The sequence below is a fragment of the Coptis chinensis genome, chromosome 8, assembly GCF_015680905.1.
Source record: "Coptis chinensis isolate HL-2020 chromosome 8, ASM1568090v1, whole genome shotgun sequence".
Classification (NCBI taxonomy): domain Eukaryota; kingdom Viridiplantae; phylum Streptophyta; class Magnoliopsida; order Ranunculales; family Ranunculaceae; genus Coptis; species Coptis chinensis.
The window spans coordinates 74,434,819-74,454,087 of NC_141463.1; the positions used below are offsets into that span (position 1 = coordinate 74,434,819).

A 19,269-nucleotide genomic window follows, 5' to 3' on the forward strand; every position below is an offset into this window, starting at 1 on the left:
ACATTTTATCAGATTTTTCTGTTCTCAGTGCTTGTTTCAAAGGCATATTCGTTACCACCACCACCACATGTGCTTCAAAGTAGGGTTTCAGCTTCAGGGTTGAAAAAACTAATGCCAAGGCATACCTCTCGATCCTACTATATCGCGTCTCTGCATCTAACAGAGTCTTGCTCTGAAAATATACCAGCTTCTCTGCCTTGTCGACCACCCGAACTAGAACTGAGCTGACTAAATACTTCGTGGCCCCCAAGTACAAATACAACTTCTCCTCGGTCTCGGGCCGTGACACCAAAGGCGCTTTGCCCAAATATTTTTTCAATTCCTGGAATGCCTCCTCACATTCTGCGGTCCATACAAAATCTGGTGTGCTCCTCAATAGTCGGTACAACAGTCTGCACTTATCAGACGACTTGGAAATGAATCTATTCAGAGCCGCGACCCTTCCTGCTAACCGCTGTACTTTCTCACGCTCCGCGGAGATGGCATCTCTACCAAGGACCTTATCTGCTCGGGGTTAGCCTCGATTCCCCTATAAGTAACGATGTACCCCAAAAACTTTCCTGTAGTCACCCCGAAAGTACACTTCTCAAGATTCAGTTTCAAGTTGTACTTACGTAGTATCCCAAAGGTTTCTCACAACCCCTCGATATGTTCCTCTTCTGACATACTTTTCTCCACCATGTCGTCTATATAAATCTCAATTCCCTTCCGAATCTTGCTTTCGAATATTTTCTCACCCAACCGCTGGAAGGTTGCTCTTGCATTTTTCAAACCAAACAACATCCTCTTATAGCAGTAAGTTCCGCCCTCCACCACAAGCGAGGTCTTCTCCTGATTAGGCCCATACATCGCGACCTGATTATACCCCATCGACGCGTCCATGAAGGAAAAAATCTTGAACCCAGCCATCCTGTCCACTAACTCATCTACTCGCGGCATAGGATAGCTATCCTTTGGACACTCTTGATTTACATCAGTAAAGTCTACGCACATACGCACTTTCCCATTCTTTTTTGGTACCGCAACTATATTAGATAACCAGTCTGTGAACTCTACCTCTGGGATTATTCCCGCCCCTTTCAATCTTGCGACCTTTTCCCGGATCCCTTCAGCATATTTTGGTCTAATACTGCGCATCTTTTGTCTCACGGGTTTGGCGTTCACTTTCATATGCAAGTGATGACATGCGAACTCGGGATCTAACCCAGTAATATCCTCTATTGTCCAAGCGAAGACGTCTCTATTGTCTGACAAGAACTGTATCAACTTACCCATCCACTCTACGGGCAAACTAAATCCTATTGATGTGAACTTCTCCTTTTCCCCTATCCCAATATTCACCATCTCTATCTCGTCGAGCGTCTTTGGATCCTCCGTTGTCTCACCCTCCCCCTTGCCTGAGGTGCATTGTAATTGCTATGCTAGCCTCTTCCTAGGATTGGAAGCCTCTCCTTTTGATCCGCCGATCAACCGCTTCATGGTTCCCCGATGACTGTTCTTTGCCGTAACCTGATCACCGTAGACCTCATACATGCCAGTAGGGGTGGGGAATCATATTACCTGATAATACGTTGATGGGACCGCCTTCATCTCATGAATCCACCGCCTTCCCAAGATTGCATTGTATTGCGAAGCCGAATCCACCACCATGAAATGGGCGAAAACTGTCACGGGCAGTAAGAGTTCCCCCATGGGCTCTGTCATACTTCCGTTAAATCTATACAAATTAGTTCGCGAATGACGCAGCTGCTTAGGATTAACTCCCATTTCCTCCAAGGCACCTCTGAACAACAGATCTACCGCACTCCCACAATCAATCAACACCTTTTTCACCATGTAATTCCTCATTGCCACTGTAATGAGCAATGCGTCTTCATGTGGTGAGTCCACTGCTCGTAGGTCCGCGTTGCTAAACACGACTCTATCTTTTTCTGCCGCTGCCACCACTCGCTGTCGAGGCCTATCCGTTCTCTCATTAATCTGCTGGATGCTCGCGGTCCGCCGTATCTTGTCTCTATGAGCGTTATGACTCATAACCTCCCCGCTGTAAATCACGTTGATGGTTCCCAGTATCCTTCCCTGCGGCGGCATGCGCTCCTCATTCCGACCATCTCTCACAAATTCTCCCATCCTCCCTTTTTCCACCATTCTCTGAGCCAACCATTTTAGAGTGTAACAGTCATTCGTCTCATGATTCCTTATCTGATGATATGCACAGAAGGGCTTCTCCGGTATCTCCATTGGCGTGGTTCGCGATCCCTCATACCCCGGCAGATTCTTTATTAAGGGTAAGATCTCATTGAGCGGTTTGTTTAGTGGAGTTTGTTCCATCTCGCGGTATGACTTCCTCTCCCTGTACTCTCTTCGGATTCCTTCTTGGCTTCCCTCTGCTCGCGCTCCGTACCTGCGGTATCTCCCACTTTCTTTTTCCGACGTCCCCACTTTCTGGCATTCTCGATCCTTCTCCAAAGACAACACGGCCTTCTCCATCCTCTTGGAATCCTTCTGCATAGAATCTTCATATCTTATATACTTCTCCATTCGTGGATACAATTCATGTAGTGTCGTGATCTCATTCTTGGTCACGGATTGGTGCACCCCTGTCCCCGGGCGCAAGCCTCTCTCAAAGGCTATCACCGTTGTCCTCTCATCAAAATTTTCAACTTTCAATGTCTCTTCCTTGAACCAACACAGAAACTCCCTAACTGATTCTGCAGATCTTTGTCGCACATTGAATAGAGCCGCGATGTCCACCACCCGCTTTTTTTTATGTATGAAGTGATCTATGAGCGCGTGCTCCAGCTCCTGGAAATTCTTGATGCTACCCGCTGGCAGTCTGTAATACCAGTCCGACGCCCCTCCTTTAAGACTAGCCGGGAACATCATACATCGCAGACCGTCATACCGAGCCTCTTGCCATAGAGGCATCTGCTGCCGAAAATGATGAATGTGTCCGCTGGATCCCCTTTGCCGTCATAACTCTCGAACCTCGGTTGGGCAAACCGCTTTGGAACCTCTGAAGCCCATATGTCATCTGCAAGCGGGTTGCGATTCAACCCAGCCACCACTTGACTGGTCGCTCCCCCGCGCTCCTTCATCTGTCGCCGGTTAGCCTCCCTATCATTGTCTATCATTTCTTGGACTTGCTCCATTGTCAATCCCCCCTACTGGGTTTTCTACTAGATTTGGTCCGGGCTCCTCCTCATCTTCTCATCCCTCATTTTTGGACCCCTCGCTTAACTCTTCTCCGACCTCCTCCTCCATCTTCTCTCTCTCTCTCTTCGCAGCTCATCGTTCTCCTCTCCCAGCCTCTCAATTTCCTCTCGTATCAAGCATGTTTCTTCCGTTGCTCGCCCTTCTTCTAGTTCTTCTCCCTCTTCAATCACCGCTTCCGGCGTCGGCTCATGAACCATAACCTTCTTTGGCCTACCCACTACTCTCTTCGGTGCCATTTCTAAGTTGTTTTTCTCTAGTTCCCCATAGACGGCGCCAAATGTAGTGTCCCTATATATCTCTCTCTTACTCAATCTCTCTTTTTCTTCTCTCTCTCTCCTTCTCACTATTCTCTCCTCTTTTCTTACCCTAGCGGCCTCTCCTTTTTTCTCATCCCACCTCTTCTTTATATATACCTCTCCTCCCCTTCTAGGCCGTCTATCTATCGCATCATCGCATGGCTCTCCTTCATACCGTACGTATGCCACATCGCGGTCTAGGGTTCCGCGGTACTGATCTCGTACTTCCCCTCTTTTCCCTCTTATGTTGTGTCCTATCCGCTGCACCGCTGACCTAGTCCAACTTCCAACACTATGCCACTATAGAACCCGAAAGTGATGCTCATTACTAGTGCCTTTCTGAGAACGAAAACGACGACCTCGACTTCCTGTATAAGCACTACCCATATCAATAATATTTATACGCGAAATGAACCCATCCATCTTCCCTCAAATTCTGAATAAGTGTTTTTTTGTAGACACTAAATGCATTGCATTCAATATGTCTTGAAACTTGGGCTGCAAAACTTGACAAAGATCGTCCGTAATCACCATGATTTCCCTCATAAGATGCAAGACAAACACAAACTCAAAAGTCGTCATAGTATCATAAGTTCCATCTGCCTCTGCACGCACATTATTAGTGGCTCCATCCTCAATTATATATGTAAGGACTGTAAGCGTTGCACTATATATACTCATCAAACTAGAAATGGATCCCAAGTGAGAACCCCATCGAGTATCTCCAGCTCGTTTCAATGTTTGAATATGATTTTTCCCTGTACCGGCTCCACACCACGTGAAAAGAAAAGAAGTAATCAATATCAACATACACAAAATAAAACAAGCACAAAAAAAATTCAAACTAAATTACCTTTTGAGTCCAATTCATCATTCTCTGTACCAATTTCCAACTTATCAATAATGGCAAGTTTTTATGTAATTTATGTAGCCTTAGAATCTCTCAATTGATTACTTCTTTTGCAAGAAGCTCCAACAATATTAACTATGAGAGTCAAGTTAGAAAAAATTTGCCAAACATCCTTAACATCTTTGGCAACTGCAACCAATGCTAATTGGAGCCTATGAGCAAAGTAATGGACGTAGTATGCAAAAGGACACTCCTTTGAAAACAAGGCTTGCAACCCGGCCCATTCTCCTCTCATATTACTAACACCATCGTACTCCTGACCATGAATATTATGCACATTAAAATCATGACGAGAAAGAACCTTACATATTTCATCTTTCAATGTTGATGATGCAGTATCCTTGACATGGACTATGTCAAAAAAACGTTCCTGTATAAAACCATCTTTGTCAACAAACCTTAAAACAATTGGCGTATGCTCTCTTTTTGATTCATCTCGAGCTTCATCTACAAGAAGGCAAAATTTTTCATCACCAATCTCCTCACGAATATATTTCTGTGTCTTGTGTGCAAGAATGCTAAGAATCTATTTTTGAATAAGAGGAGAAACATGTGTTGCATTTTTAGGAGAATTCCCTAACACGATCACATCCACATCCACATTGTAAGAAGTCAATAAGCTTATCATTTCAATAACATTCCCTCTGTTACTAGAACCTTTGCTTTCATCGAGCACATCCTTGGAGTGTAAAAAATTTAACTACCTGTGTTGTTGTCATCACCCGCAAACGATTTCTTGCAACCTGTTTAGAAACTTGTTTTTGAATAACATTCTCGATGTGTTGCAATTTATTTGTTAAACTATGGTAGCAACTAAGAGCAGCCTTGTGATGTGAATTAGGATATTTTCCTATATGAGATAGGAAAGCACACTTCTTTCCTTCGATCACTTTCCTCCAAGTAGAAAACCCATCAACTGTGAAAGCAGTATGTCCTTGTCGTCCGGATGAATTTGCAAATAAAAAATAGGGAAAGAAAAACGCACAATTCTTTTGTGGAGAGTATTCAAGCTAGTAAGGAAATAACTTGTACCAATCAGCTAGAAAACGTCGACCAAACTTGTATGAAGGATAAGGTTTGGATTTTGGAGGCTTGGGCTGATAAGGACCCCATTTGATTTAAGCACGCCTGATCTCATCTTGTTTATATGGCGGGTAACTCAATATTTGTTGTCTTAACCCCGGATCTCGTACCAAAGTTGTATCAACATTTTCGACAGTAGCAACTTCTAGAAGATGATGGTGTTCTTCCTCTGACTCAACTCTAAGAGAATTCGGAATATGCTGTTCAATTTCAACTTCTTCTACATCGGTTCTTGGAAGGACGATGTTCAACTTCAACCTCATCAGACTATACAATTGGAGTTTTAGAAGACGTTCATGACTAGTAGGCGCTTCAACACTATTGGGGGCATTGTAGTAGTACTTGGTGCTTCCACATTTCGAGATTCACTTTTCTTATAGAATGAGAAAAGTGTTGTCACCATGATTAACCACTTTTTACTTCTAGACAAAGAAAAAAAAACAAGATCAATTTATCAAACCAAGAACAAAGATTTTTTTTTCCTAATTCCATTTATCAAAGCCAAATTTAAGTGATTAACACCACAATTCAACAATTCCATTTCCATATAACAACATTTATGACAACTTGGCACCAATTCACCAAATTAGAACCCCAAAAAATAAACTAATTCAATGAAAAACCTAAAATCGCCAAAAACTTAACGCAAAAAGTTAAGAAAGAGAAAAAATAATGGAATGCAAATATAATGAAGTTAAGCCATAAATTGAATGGAATGCAAAAAATAAAGATTACCTTTTGTTTTTTTTTTTTTTCCTTGTTTTTGGTTATTTGGTTAAGGAGTTCGCTTGTTTGAGTTGTTTGAGTTTGAGAGTGAAAGAAGACAGAGGGTTAGAGAGAGCCTATGGGTATGAATAGGAATTGGCTGTTAGGTTTTTCTATTTGTTTTAGTATAGACCCATGACCCATCAAACATTGACACAATTGTCCCCTTCTAATCGTTTTGGCCTCAAAATAAGGCTACTTTTGTAAGGAGCAGAATGAGAACTGGAAAAAAGGCTTTGGAATATTTTTTTGTTTATCATTAGTTTTTATTTTATTTATTTATTTATTTTTTTCTATAATTGCTTTTCTGTCGATTATAATCTCACTATAGTTATGAAAATTTTGGGGGGTGCGGTAGTAGAAGTTTGGACAAAATCTTGGGGGTTGCGAGTCCTTATAGTTTGGATATTTTTTTCGACAATGACTTACGTGGTAGCGGAAGCTTTTCAAAGTTCAGGGGGTGGGACTGCCCCCACACGCACCCCCCTAGTTCCATCGATGGTCATAGCTATTGTTTCTTGTTGATGGTTGCCTTGAAGTGGTTTTTGTTGACATTACTAGCGCAAACTTTACGGTTGGTCACTCCAATCAGGTGATATATTTGTTTTCCTCAAGGGTCCAGTATAATTCAGATACTAAGAACTCAGCCATTGCAGTCTCAGCCTTTGGAAGTGCAAATGCTGGAACTGTATCAGTTCCCAACTTGCATTTTCTATCAGTATCGATATATGAAACAATCTTAGCCAAGTCCTTCAAGACCGATGTTTCAACCATTGAAGCGATCAAGGCAGGACTCACACCCAAGGCGTAAGTGTAGAGCCTCTTCTATTGTATTAGGTTGCATGCATAACAAAGTTATTGTTTGAATTTTGAAGTCATCATAGTGGTTCCAATAATTTTATCAGCACTCCTTCGCAACACCACTAACCTCACATATCATACTTGATGATAATCTGATACACAGCTGCTACTACACTGCCCCTAATGAACCTGATGCTCAAATTGATGCAATGTCCGGAAGGAACAGGGTATTGCCAGGACAAAATAAAAATGAAAATCACGCACTACAGATTTATTTAATTTTTAGGTCCCACGCCGCCACCAAACCTATTACTAATCAAATCCTTTGTCCACCCAAATCAATTTTTTTGCAGACACTCCCACAAGTAGCAGATCGAATCTAAGTGCATCTTCAGATTTGAACCCGGACTACTACTTCTTGAACTTATATAAGAAACTTATATATACTAACTTGGTTTCTGAGTAGAACTCGAGATAGAGAACAGAGAGAAGAGAGAACAACAGCGAATTATCATACATGCCAATGGCTTGTAGTGGTGGCGTTGATTGGTCAGAGATTCCAGAGGATATATTGATTTCAATTGCTAAACAACTTCACAGTTTGATTGATTACTTCCATGTAAGTCAAGTTTGCAAGTCATGGAACACCCTTACTATTTCAAGTCCCATTAATAAGTTTTTCATCCGACATCCTCCATTCCTCATGCTAGCTGAATGCAAGAGGAAAAACGGGAATACAAACAAAGTAGAAAAAGAAGAAGATCGAAGATGAGGAGAAAGATGACACCATCTTTCTGTTGGAGTTATCCCTCACATGAGAATGAGAAAGAGGAGAGAAAGGCAGTACCCTTCGTGTGAAGAAGTCTGAGCGTGCGCGCTCAGATTGGTCGTGACCAAGGCCTGCCCGCGCTCTTGTTGAGAAAAAGAAGATAGTTTTTTTTTAGCCTCTCACGAAACAATATTATTGGACTTTTGAGGGCGCGCACGCTCAAATTGGCTTTGCTGAGAGCGCCCCCGCGTCCATGCCTAAATTCGCAAACTTCTATTTCTACAGTAACCGTGTGGGTTACTATAAAAACCAGAAGTAAAGTTTTGGAAAACCTAAGTCTTGAATAGAAATCTAATTTTGAGAGCTATCAAAACTGAGAGAAAACTCTTGCAAAGAGAAAAGCTTGTAAGGAGATATGAGTGATCTAGTAAGGTGGGGAGACTTGAGAGGAGTGATTGTAATCTTCCTTTCCATACTTATAAAATGATTAGCTCTTGTGGAAGTAGACATCATTAGCCGAACCACGGTACATCTTTGTGTTGTGATATGCTTTATTTTCTTTGTATTATTATACCTTGTTTTTGATAGTTGTTTAGAGAGTTGGGCTTGCTAGGTTAGTTGTAGTAAAAATTTAGATTTTTTGCCAACAGTAGCAGTTTGTTCCATTGCAAGTTGTCTTAGTAGGGGATCGATTGGTATCATTGTCCCCAACACTTTCTACGTAGATTCTTTGGACTAAACAACGGAGATAAAGTTTACGAGGTTTACCTCAACTCTATCAGGAACGTTGCGTTGGGTCAACAGGTAATTGGCTAATCACAGTGAACAAAGAATTAGAGTTGCATATTTTCAATCCATTCTCTAGAACTGCATTACGTCTTCCATCACAATCCACGCTTCCATACCAGTTTTCCAATGTAGATGGTGACTATAGTCAAGAAGATCTGCGTGACCAGTTTTTAGCCAAAGTTGTTTTATCTTCTACACCGAAATTCAGTGATAACTTATTAGAAGATTTAGATAGTGTTGTCGCAATAGTTATATATGCTGCTCTGAAAAAATTAGCAATTGCTAGGCTTGGAGACGAATCATGGTCACCAGTAAAACCCCGATTCCCTGCTACTTCTGCAATCAATGGTGTGATTTTTTTATAAGAATAGATTTTATTCTGTTAATCATCGTGGAAAAATTGTCATATACGACACTGAATGCAATCCTCCTCAAGCTACACAAGTATCTGGTGATTTAAATTATTATTTTTTGGCCAAAAAATATTATTATTTGGTGAAATGGTTGGGTGAATTGTTATTGGTTGCTAAGTATTGCCCATGCACTGACGAAGAACCTTATTACAAAACGAATAGATTCCAAGTGTACAAGCTTAACTTAGTTAAGGGGCAGTTGGAAGAGGTAAACAGGTTAGGACAACATTCCTTGCTCTTGGGATTTAATACCTCAGTATCTTTGTTTGGTTTTGATTCTTCTACTTTCGAAAGGAATTGCATTTATTTTACAGATGATCATGCTCTGGAATATCATGGAACTGGAACGGAAGGTGGTCTTGACATAGGAGTGTTTAATTTAGAGGACGGAACAATCAAGCCTCACTATACCGGAATTGCAACCTCACTTTACACCCCTCCTTTGTGGGTTATTCCAAAATCCTTATGCTAACCAAAGCATGTGGTCGTTATCAGCATTGCCATCATGTTCCGCCGTATAACGTACGGTAAGCCTTTGAAAGTTTTGGACTATATTTTGCTATGAACTGGTATTTGTGGCTTCAAATACTTGCTTTTCCTAACAGGCGACGTAAGGGAATTCTGGTTGAATGTTGGCAATTACAATAGACATAATTATTGTGCATGCGGAATTTATTAAAAGGAAATCATTGGTCAAAATTAAGGACTTCTATTCAGATTTCGTACCGAGGTTCAAGTTTTCAAAGGTGGCAAGGTGCCTTGGGCATTAAGAGCTAGAAGCCCACTGTCGAATATGCAACTACTCCCAATGTAGATGAAGAAGGTCCTGTCAATGGCATTAGTTACAAGTGGAATTGTGGAGAGGGGATGTCTAAATCACTTGCTTGGATCAACGGGGACATGACCAAGCTAATAAGCAGGAAGGATATTGAGTTTTGGTCCATGGTTGATAGGTTATAGGATGCAGTTTAAAACTGATAGAAGTGGTGATTTTTAACTTGGTTTCTAACAGGCCTGGTAACCTGCGAACTGGCCGGCTGATGTTGTGTTGGATTTGTGGAACCGTCGAGCTTTGTTCCGGTGTCCCTGTTACCTTCAGTTTTCAGTTTGGAGAAGAGGGTGCGACCCGCGCTCAACCATGCTGTGGACTAGGCGCAACCCGCGCTCATGCTTTCCGAAATTTTCAATGATTTATGATATTTCGGACCAAAGCCCATTTTCTCATCTTTTTCTATGTGTACCTATATAAAGGAAATAAAATAGGGTTTTGAGACAACTTTTGAGAGATTCATTTCTTGGGTATTGTGGGAGCTCTATTGAGCTAAGGTTTGAGTAAGGCATCTTGTTCTTGATTCTTGTTACCTCTTGTAAACTCTCCAATCTTTACTATAAAAGAAACTCGGCTCTTGTGTGGATGTAGGTAATATTTACCGAACCACCTAAATCTTTGTGTCTCTTTGCATTATTTACTTCCATATTTATTGTTGCTATGAATTGTGATGATAAACTAGTGGTTTTGCTTTGTTGAGTTTGTTGTGATAACTACCAAAGTCTTGGGTGGGTGATTTCCTTGGTATGATCGTTGAAATTATTTGGGATAGAAAGTAGCTAGATTGAGGTGTGACTTTCTAGTGAAATCTCCTAACAAGTGGTATCGGAGCACGGTTTTGAATCATTGGAACAAGGTGTGTGAGAAAAGACTCCACCTTTAGCATTGAGAGCTAGGTGTTTGAAGAAATTCCTCTGAGAGGTTCTCTACCGTTGTTTTGGTTCAGTGGAAGTCATGACGACCGACAAAGAAAGCTACAAGATAGAGAAGTTTGACGGAACAAACTTCGGCTATTGGAAGATGCAAATCGAGGACATACTCTATCAAAATGATTTGATGGAAACATTGATAAGTGAGAAGCCCGATGAGATTCCGCAAAGCATATGGGATTTGCAAGATAGAAAGGCCTTGGCCACAATCCAATTGAGTCTTTCGAAGTCGGTAGCCTTCAACATTAAGACTAAGAAGATGGCGAAGTCTCTCATGGAGGCACTTACTACGATGTATGAACAACCCTCGGCCGTGAACAACGTCTATTTGATCACTAAGCTATTTAGTTTAAGAATGTCGGAGGGAACCTCCTTCAAGGATCACCTAAATGAATTCAACTAAACTAAGGACCAATTGGAGTCGATTGAGATTACATTTAGTGATGAGGTGCTAGCTTTGGCGATACTTGGACAATTGCCTCCAAGTTGAAAGGTGACTATGGCGACTATTAGTGGCTCTGCGGGAATGACCAAATTGAAGTTTGAGCACGTTGTTAGTATGATACTAACCGAGGAAATCCGGAGACAGGATTGTCCTTCATCTTCGGGGTCAACTTCGGGGTCGGCATTGAGCACTGAAAGTAGAGGAAGAAATTTAAACAGAAGTCGTGGTAAGAAAAAATGGAGGGGGAGATCAAAATCTCAAGCCCCCAATTGCAAAGCGTTGGACACAAACCTCGAGACATAAGTGAAGTTGTATGCTACAACAGTGGTAGGCCTGGCCACTATAGTCCCAATTGCCCAACACCAAGAAACAACAACAACATTAATAAGAAGAAGAAAAAGAATCAAGAAGTTAATGTTGTTAAGATGGTAGATGATGCCTTGATATGATCGATGGAGCAAAAGAAGGAGTCTTGGGTACTTGATTATGGCGCATCTTTTCATGCTATCTCACATCGAGAGTTCTTTGAGAACTACGCTGAAGTGACCTTGGAACGGTCTTTCTCGACGATGACCAACCTTATGACATTGTCGGCAAGGGTGACGTGCATATCAAGATGAATGGCTCGTCATGGTTATTAAGGGATGTCAGACACGTTCCGGATTTGAGGAAGAATTTGATTTCTGTGGGACAATTGGCGAGTGAAGGATTTGTTACAGTCTTCACCGGTAACACTTGGAAGGTCTCGAAGGGTTCATTGGTTGTTGCAAAAAGTAAGAAAGATGGTACTCTTTACATGACTACACATGGGTATGAGTCGATTGTCATGGCATATGGCAAAGAGGATCCGAATGTTTGGCACCGCAGACTTGGTCACATGAGTAAGAAAGGAATGAAAATCCTTCACTCTTCTGGTAAACTCCCAAAGTTACAGTCGACTGAAATTGACTTCTATGAGAACTGCGTATTTGGAAAGCAGAAGCGGGTGAGTTTTCAGAGAATGGGTTAGACTCTGAAAGCTAGAAGGCTTGAGTTGATTCATATAGATGTCTGGGGGCCAGCTAATGTCTCTTCACTTGGCAGAAAGTTATATTTTGTGACTTTCATTAATGACCATACTAGGAAGGTGTGGGTCTATTTCTTGAGACACAAGTTAGAAGTATTTGAAGTGTTCAAGACTTGGAAGGCCATGATTGAGAATGAGACAAGCTTGAAAGTAAAGAAGCTGAGATCCGACAACGATGGAGAGTATGAGGATTCAGGTTTTAAGAAGTACTGTGCTGACAATGGCATCAAGATGGAAAATACTTTGCCAGGGACACCTTAGCATAATGGGGTTGCAGAGCGGATGAATAGAACACTGACAGATAGAGCTAGGTGTATCGCATTACTACTAGCGGGCTTGCCCGAGTTTCGGCAGAAAGTGTTAGCACAAAGAGCTTACGATCAATAGAGAACCATCAGTACCTTTGGATTTTAAGATTCCAGAGGAAGTGTGGAGCGGGAAGGATGTGAACCTTTCCCATTTGAAGGTGTTTGGTTATGTGTCCTATGTTCACATTAGTGACCAAGCTAGAAGCAAGCTTGATGCTAACTCACTAAAGTGTACCTTCATCGGCTATGGCGGTGATGATTTTGGGTATTGCTTTTGGGATGATCAAAATTGGAAGATCATTCCTAGTAAAGATGTTGTGTTTAATGAGAAGGTGATGTACAAGGACAGAGATGAAGCACAAACCAAGGAATCGGGTACAGAGAGCGGCACAGAGTATATTGAGTTGGAAGACTTTGATGTAAGTCGTGGTATAGTGGGAGCCCCACAGTCAGAGGATGACAATAGTAGTGACTCAGAGAATAATGAGGTTACTACACCACCGAGTCCATATCCACCTCGTGCCCCAAGGAAGACATCCAGGCCACATGTACCAAGTACGAGATATCTGCCCTCCATCTATGTGAATTACTTGCTACTTACTGATGGTGGCGAGCCTCAATGCTATGATGAAGCATTGGAGGTGAGTGATGCAAGCAAGTGGGACCTTGCTATGAAAGATGAGATAAAGTCCCTCATCTCTAATGGCACGTGGGAGTTAGCCAAACTACGTACCTATGGGCAAGAAGGCTCTACAGAACAAATGGGTGTTTAGAGTCAAAGAGGAACATGATGGTTCCTAGAGATACAAAGCGAGGCTAGTAGTCAAGGGTTTTCAGCAGAAAGCAAGCGTTGACTTCACAGAGATATTCTCCCTAGTGGTGAAACTGAATACTATTCGGTCACTGTTGAGTATTGTTGCAATGGAAGATTTGTATCTTGAGCAGTTGGATGTTAAAACTGCATTCCTCCATGGTGACCTAGTTGAGGAAATTTACATGCAGCAACCGGAGGGTTTCATCAAGAAGGGTAAAGAGAATATGGTATGCATGCTCAGAAAGAGCTTGTATGGTTTGAAACAAGCCCCTAGGCAATGGTACAGGAAGTTTGATAACTTCATGCAAGGAAATGGCTACTATAAGTGCAACACTGACCATTGTTGCTACTTCAAGACATTCGACTCTAGCTACGTCATCCTATTGCTTTATGTTGATGATATGTTAGTAGCAAGTTCTGATATGTCAGAAATTGGGAGATTGAAAGAGAAGTTGGCAAGTGAGTTCTCTATGAAGGACTTGGGTGCAGCGAAATAGATTCTAGGGATGAGGATCAAAAGAGATAGGCAAAAAGGTATTCTGGAGTTGTCTCAGGCTGAGTATGTTGAGAAGGTATTGAAGAGGTTTAACATGGGTGGTGCGAAACTAGTTTGCACACCTTTGGCAGTCCACTTCAAGTTGTCCAAGGAACACTCTCCCAAGACTGTTGAGGAAAGCAACTTCATGGCTAAGGTACCATACGCCTCTGCCATTGGAAGTCTTATATATGCCATGGTTTGCATGTGTCCGGATATAGCCCAAGCAGTAGGAGCTGTCAGTCGATTTATGTCTAATCCTGGCAAGCAATATTGGAAAGCCGTGAAGTGGATATTGAGATATCTGAGAGGTACTACTGAGAAATGCCTATGTTATGGAAGGGGTGTTGTGAACTTGCAAGGGTATGTGGATGCCGACTTTGCAGGTGAGGTAGATCGCAGAAGAAGCACTATTGGTTATGTCTTTACAGTAGGTGCTACTGCAGTGAGTTGGATTTCTCAGTTACAGAAGATCGTTGCTTTGTCTACCACGTAAAACGTATGTGTGGCTGCTACAGGCAAACAAAGAGATGATTTGGTTACAGGGATTGATGGAAGAGGTTGGGATGAAGTAAGAGAGAAGTGTGTTACACGGATGTGGTCAGTGCTATACATCTTGCTAAGAATTCCGCCTTTCATTCTAGGACCAAGCACATTGGTCTCCGGTATCATTTTATCTGATCTCTGTTGGAGGATGAGGTTTTGGCACTTGAGAAGATCCAAGGGAGTAAGAATCTGGCGGATATATTGACCAAGACCGTGCCTACTGAGAAGTTGAAGTTGTGTTCAACTTCGGTGGGTCTTCTTGCTTGAAGACCATGATGGATGAGCCAAGTGTTTCATTAGTAAATTGGAATTGGATTGAGTTGTTATAATTGAGATGTGATGTGCATGTAGAATCTCGAAGGTTCTAAGTGGGAGATTGTTGGGTTTGTGGAACCGTCGAGCTTTGCTCCGGTGTCCGACCTGTTACCTTCAGTTTTCAGTTTGGAGAAGAGGGCGCGACCCGCGCTTAACCATGATGTGGACAAGGCACGACCTACGCTTGGATTAGCCTTGGCCGAGGCGCGACCCGCGCTCATGCTTTCCGAAATTTTCACTGATTTCCGATATTTCGGCCCAAAGCCCATTTTCTCACCTTTTTCTATGTGTACCTATATAAAGGAAATAGAATAGGATTTTGAGACAACTTTTGAGAGATTCATTTCTTGGGTATTGTGGGAGCTCTATTGAGCTAGGGTTTGAGTGAGGCCTCTTGTTCTTGATTCTTGTTATCTCTTGTAAACTCTCCAATCTTTACTATAAAGGAAACTCGGCTCTTGTATGGATGTAGGTAATATTTACCGAACCACTTAAATCTTTGTGTCTCTTTGCATTATTTACTTCCATATTTATTGTTTCTATGAATTGTGATGATAAACTAGTGGTTTTGTTTTGTTGAGTTTGTTGTGATAACTACCAAAGTCTTGGGTGGGTGATTTTCTTGGTGTGATCTCCAAGTTTAAATAATTTGGGATAGAAAGTAGCTAGATTGAGATGTGACTTTCTAGTGAAATCTCCCAACAATGTTGTTGTTCAATACACTATGCTTGTTTGTCTTTGTTTACGTTCTGTGGATTACAAATTTACAATCAATATGTGCATTTGCCTTTGCTCTGACTTCTGATGCTGAAAATCTTTTCAGAATTTCAGATAAATGAATAATTTAAGTGAGTGAAAATGTTGAATAAATTGCTTTTTTTTCATGAAAAGCCATAAGATAAATATCCATCAAAATCAGCACTGTGTCTTTACTTTCTCTCAACTTCATGAGCGGCGTCTTTGTAAAGACTATAAGTAGGTCATTCCAAAATGTGATTAAAATAATAGTAATACCATGCATAATTGTAGTTTCAGAACAATACAAGAGCATAGGAAACTAAGCTAAAATAATAGTCATTGTAAATGACATATGTAACGGCCGGCCAACAAAATTTGAAGAAGAGAGATCCCCTGTATAAATCATCAGATAGTCTCAATTAAATTTTCTTCAATTACTGTAGACAAACATTACAAAGGCACAGTTGCCTTGGCCTAACATCCTGAAACTAACCTTGAACCTGTGTTACTATACATGCTCGAATCAACGACATGAACTGCAGATTCTTCGTACTAGCTGTTTCCTTCGCCGTTATCCAAGTGTCATATGCCAGTGATGCAGACATCATTGCAGACTTTGTATTCCCCTCAAATGTCACTGTGGTTGATGGAAGCTTCTTCACCAGCACTGACATGCGGGTCCTTATTGGAGCAGATCCTCCAACAACTTTTAGTGTACTGAAAGCAAGCTTGTCTGAATTTCCAGCTCTCGATGGACAGAGTGTTTCTTATGCTGTGTTACAATACCCAGGCGGCTCCATTAACCCCCCTCACATTCATCCCCACTCATCCGAGCTCTTGTTTCTCCTGACAGGTTCTCTTGTAGTGGGGTTCATCGACACAAGTAATAAGCTTTATGCTAAGACCCTCCAAGCAGGAGATATGTTTGTATTTCCTAAAGGACTAGTTCACTATCAGTACAACAAGAATGAACAGGAGTCTTCCTTTGCACTCTCTGCCTTTGGCAGTGCAAATGCTGGACTTGTACCAGTTCCTGGAGCTGTGTTCACCTCTGGGATCAGCGATGATGTCCTTGTTAAAGCTTTTAAGACTGATATTATCACTGTTCAGAAGATCAAGGCTGGACTTGCACCAAAGGCCTGAAGTAGAGTTTGTTACTTATAAATCATCCTAACCTGCGTGTTTTACGTTTTGAGCACTTTTCAGCTTAAAAATTAACCTTGTAACTCTATACAAGACGTAACAACCCTTCATCTAGTTGGTTGATGTCTTGACTTGAAAGAACTTTTTTTGTTCCATTTCAGTGTTTCAGCAAATTTGCTTATCCTGACAAATGGTAGGGTTTGCGCGCTCACATCTCTGTTTTTGGTTTATGATATTTAGAGCAATGTGATTACTGGACACTGATAGTTAGAGCAATGTGATTTTTGAAACAGTTCTTTTTTGTACACACTTTTCTTTACCAGCAAACCTAGAAATATTTTGTATTTAACATTTGGAAAGAAAGGTGAACTTATATGATTCATTAGTTTCATATGATTATCATAGAATAGAAACCACATATGCTCTTTAACTTAAAAAAAGTTGAAAAGACAAAACGAATAGGCTAGATTTCGTTCATCAAATTTTCAGTGTCCAATGTGATTATCATATTCACCACTAGCTAGGTATTTGGTTAAACTTACCTCTCTGTATGAACTGCGTGCAATCTCATACTCATTGTTATTTTTGACGGTGTTAATAAAGTTAGATACACACAGAGACACATGAAAGAGTTCATTAGGGCATGATAAGAATGGAAACATAAAACAGCAAAAATACAACAAATAGGTTGCTTTTACCATATGATTCATCTACAAAAATAAACAAATTAAAAAAAAAAATAAATAAAAAATGAACAGTAGAATATATTATTATAAGATACAGGGCAAACATGGTAACGGCATGAAAAGCTCATATATCTGATTTCATCTGTTGTTTGTTATCAAATCATCTAGAGACTTCATTTGAGTTTCTCACTATTCCATAAAGATGCTTGGAAGATAAAAATTGATTGAAAATGTCTGTCTTTCCTGTTTTTAACAGAATTACTTGAAGATTCTCTTGCAGATAGTAAAGAAAATATTATTGCATCAGAGTTCGATACGATATAAGTTTGTGAAGCATAACACAAATGATAGGATTGCTTAAGAATGAACAATGTTGGACAATTCTTACTGCTCGAAATACAGAACATAAAATCTGTTTCATTATTATTACAGAAACAAATGAAAAGAGAGGACCTCTCCTTGGAACCATTTTCCTGTGACTCTTTATTACATAACAATGCTGAATTGAAATAAATGGTGATACGTATACAGAAAAATAAACAGAATAGAAAGGGACTTGATCTTATAGAGAATTACGCAGCCTCAAATTTATTTTGGTACTAGACCAGCTTCGATCCTCTGAATCGTTGCTATATCAGTCTTGAAAGCCTTAGCAAGGGTTTCAGTATCAATTCCAGAAGAAAACACAGTGCGGGGTATCGATACAGTGCCAGCATTTGCACTACCAAAGGCAGAGATCGCAATGGCTCCTTTAGAGTTGCTATTGTATTGATAGTGTACTAGACCTTTAGGAAAAATGAACAAGTCCCCTTCTTGAAGTGTCTGATTAAAGTACTCGTTAGTGGTGTCTACCAAACCGACCTCGAGGCTGCCTTCCAAGACAAACAGGAGCTCTGAAGCTCGGGGATGCGTGTGAGGTGGATTAATTGTACCCGGAGGGTATTTAAGAACCGCAAAAGACACGCTCTGACCATTAAGAGCTGGAAACTCAGCCATGCTGGCTTTCGTTACAATGAGGTCTGCTACGGCTTGCACATCAAATATTCCACGCATACCCGTATAAGTGAAGAATTTGCCATCAACAGCACTAGAGTTTGCTGGAATAATGAAGTCGGAGACAATATCCGCATCACCTGCATGGGCTACGTAAGAGGTGGTCAAGGCCACCACTAGAAATAACATAGGTTTATAAAAGTTCAAAACCATTGGTAATATAAGGTATAAGAAAAAGAAGAATATGTGAATCAGGTGATGATTTTCTGTCTTGGTTCTGCTACCTATTTATATGTTAAAAACAAAGTTTAGGGAGGGGGGCATTGTTTTCTACGGAAGTTTTTTCTCAAACTGGCCTCTGGCGGTGAGCTTGTGATTGGAGTTTACTAGGCTCGTGTGGGGTTTCCTTTCACCCTTTGGGTGCATATTTAAGTTAACAAGATAGAATATTGCAGGTATAAACCCGTTTCCGGCCAGTGTTAGGCAGTGTAGAAGTCATTCTTATATATTTGTATTCTTAAATGTTGTTAGTGGTGATGCTAGGAGAGTTTAAATATGTTTGTAATGGGAAAACCAAGAAGGAAAAGAATAGAGAAGAATGGAGGCTGAGAGAATAATAGGGTTAGAGAGTTGTTTCTCTACAGCTTAGTTCATATATTTATACTTGACTTACTTAGGTGTCAAGCTACTCAAAACATCAACTACTAATTATGTATCCACACTTATAGAAACGTGAGATATTTTACATACTTCAACACTCCCCATCAAGTTGTAATTACGCAAACTATGCAAATTTCAGCTTGGACTGCAAAAATAAAAGATAAGAATACTACTCCTTTCTCATAGAACTGTCTTTAGTTGAAGAACTCGAACAACTGTT

The 19,269-nt window shown here is 40.8% G+C and overlaps 4 protein-coding genes across 4 annotated transcripts; 2 read left to right on the top strand and 2 right to left on the bottom strand.

Moving 5' to 3' along the window:
- Positions 1 to 1,551: 1,551 nt before the first annotated feature.
- LOC147482980 (uncharacterized) lies at positions 1,552 to 2,541 on the bottom strand. The gene has a single exon (XM_086579466.1). It carries the CDS (start codon positions 2,539 to 2,541, stop codon positions 1,552 to 1,554), a length of 990 nt encoding a protein of 329 aa, XP_086435592.1.
- A 5,053-nt stretch (positions 2,542 to 7,594) lies between these two features.
- On the top strand, positions 7,595 to 9,514 carry LOC147482981 (uncharacterized). Its single transcript, XM_086579467.1, has 3 exons — positions 7,595 to 7,733; positions 8,603 to 8,977; positions 9,357 to 9,514. The coding sequence occupies exons 1-3, from the start codon at positions 7,595 to 7,597 to the stop codon at positions 9,512 to 9,514; spliced, it is 672 nt and encodes a 223-aa protein (XP_086435593.1).
- A 6,418-nt stretch (positions 9,515 to 15,932) lies between these two features.
- Positions 15,933 to 16,865, top strand: LOC147482982 (germin-like protein 9-3). Its single transcript, XM_086577602.1, has one exon. The coding sequence runs from the start codon at positions 16,099 to 16,101 to the stop codon at positions 16,708 to 16,710; it is 612 nt and encodes a 203-aa protein (XP_086433728.1). The 5' UTR covers positions 15,933 to 16,098; the 3' UTR covers positions 16,711 to 16,865.
- A 932-nt stretch (positions 16,866 to 17,797) lies between these two features.
- On the bottom strand, positions 17,798 to 18,659 carry LOC147482983 (germin-like protein 9-3). The gene has a single exon (XM_086577440.1). The coding sequence runs from the start codon at positions 18,600 to 18,602 to the stop codon at positions 17,985 to 17,987; it is 618 nt and encodes a 205-aa protein (XP_086433566.1). The 5' UTR covers positions 18,603 to 18,659; the 3' UTR covers positions 17,798 to 17,984.
- Positions 18,660 to 19,269: the final 610 nt, after the last annotated feature.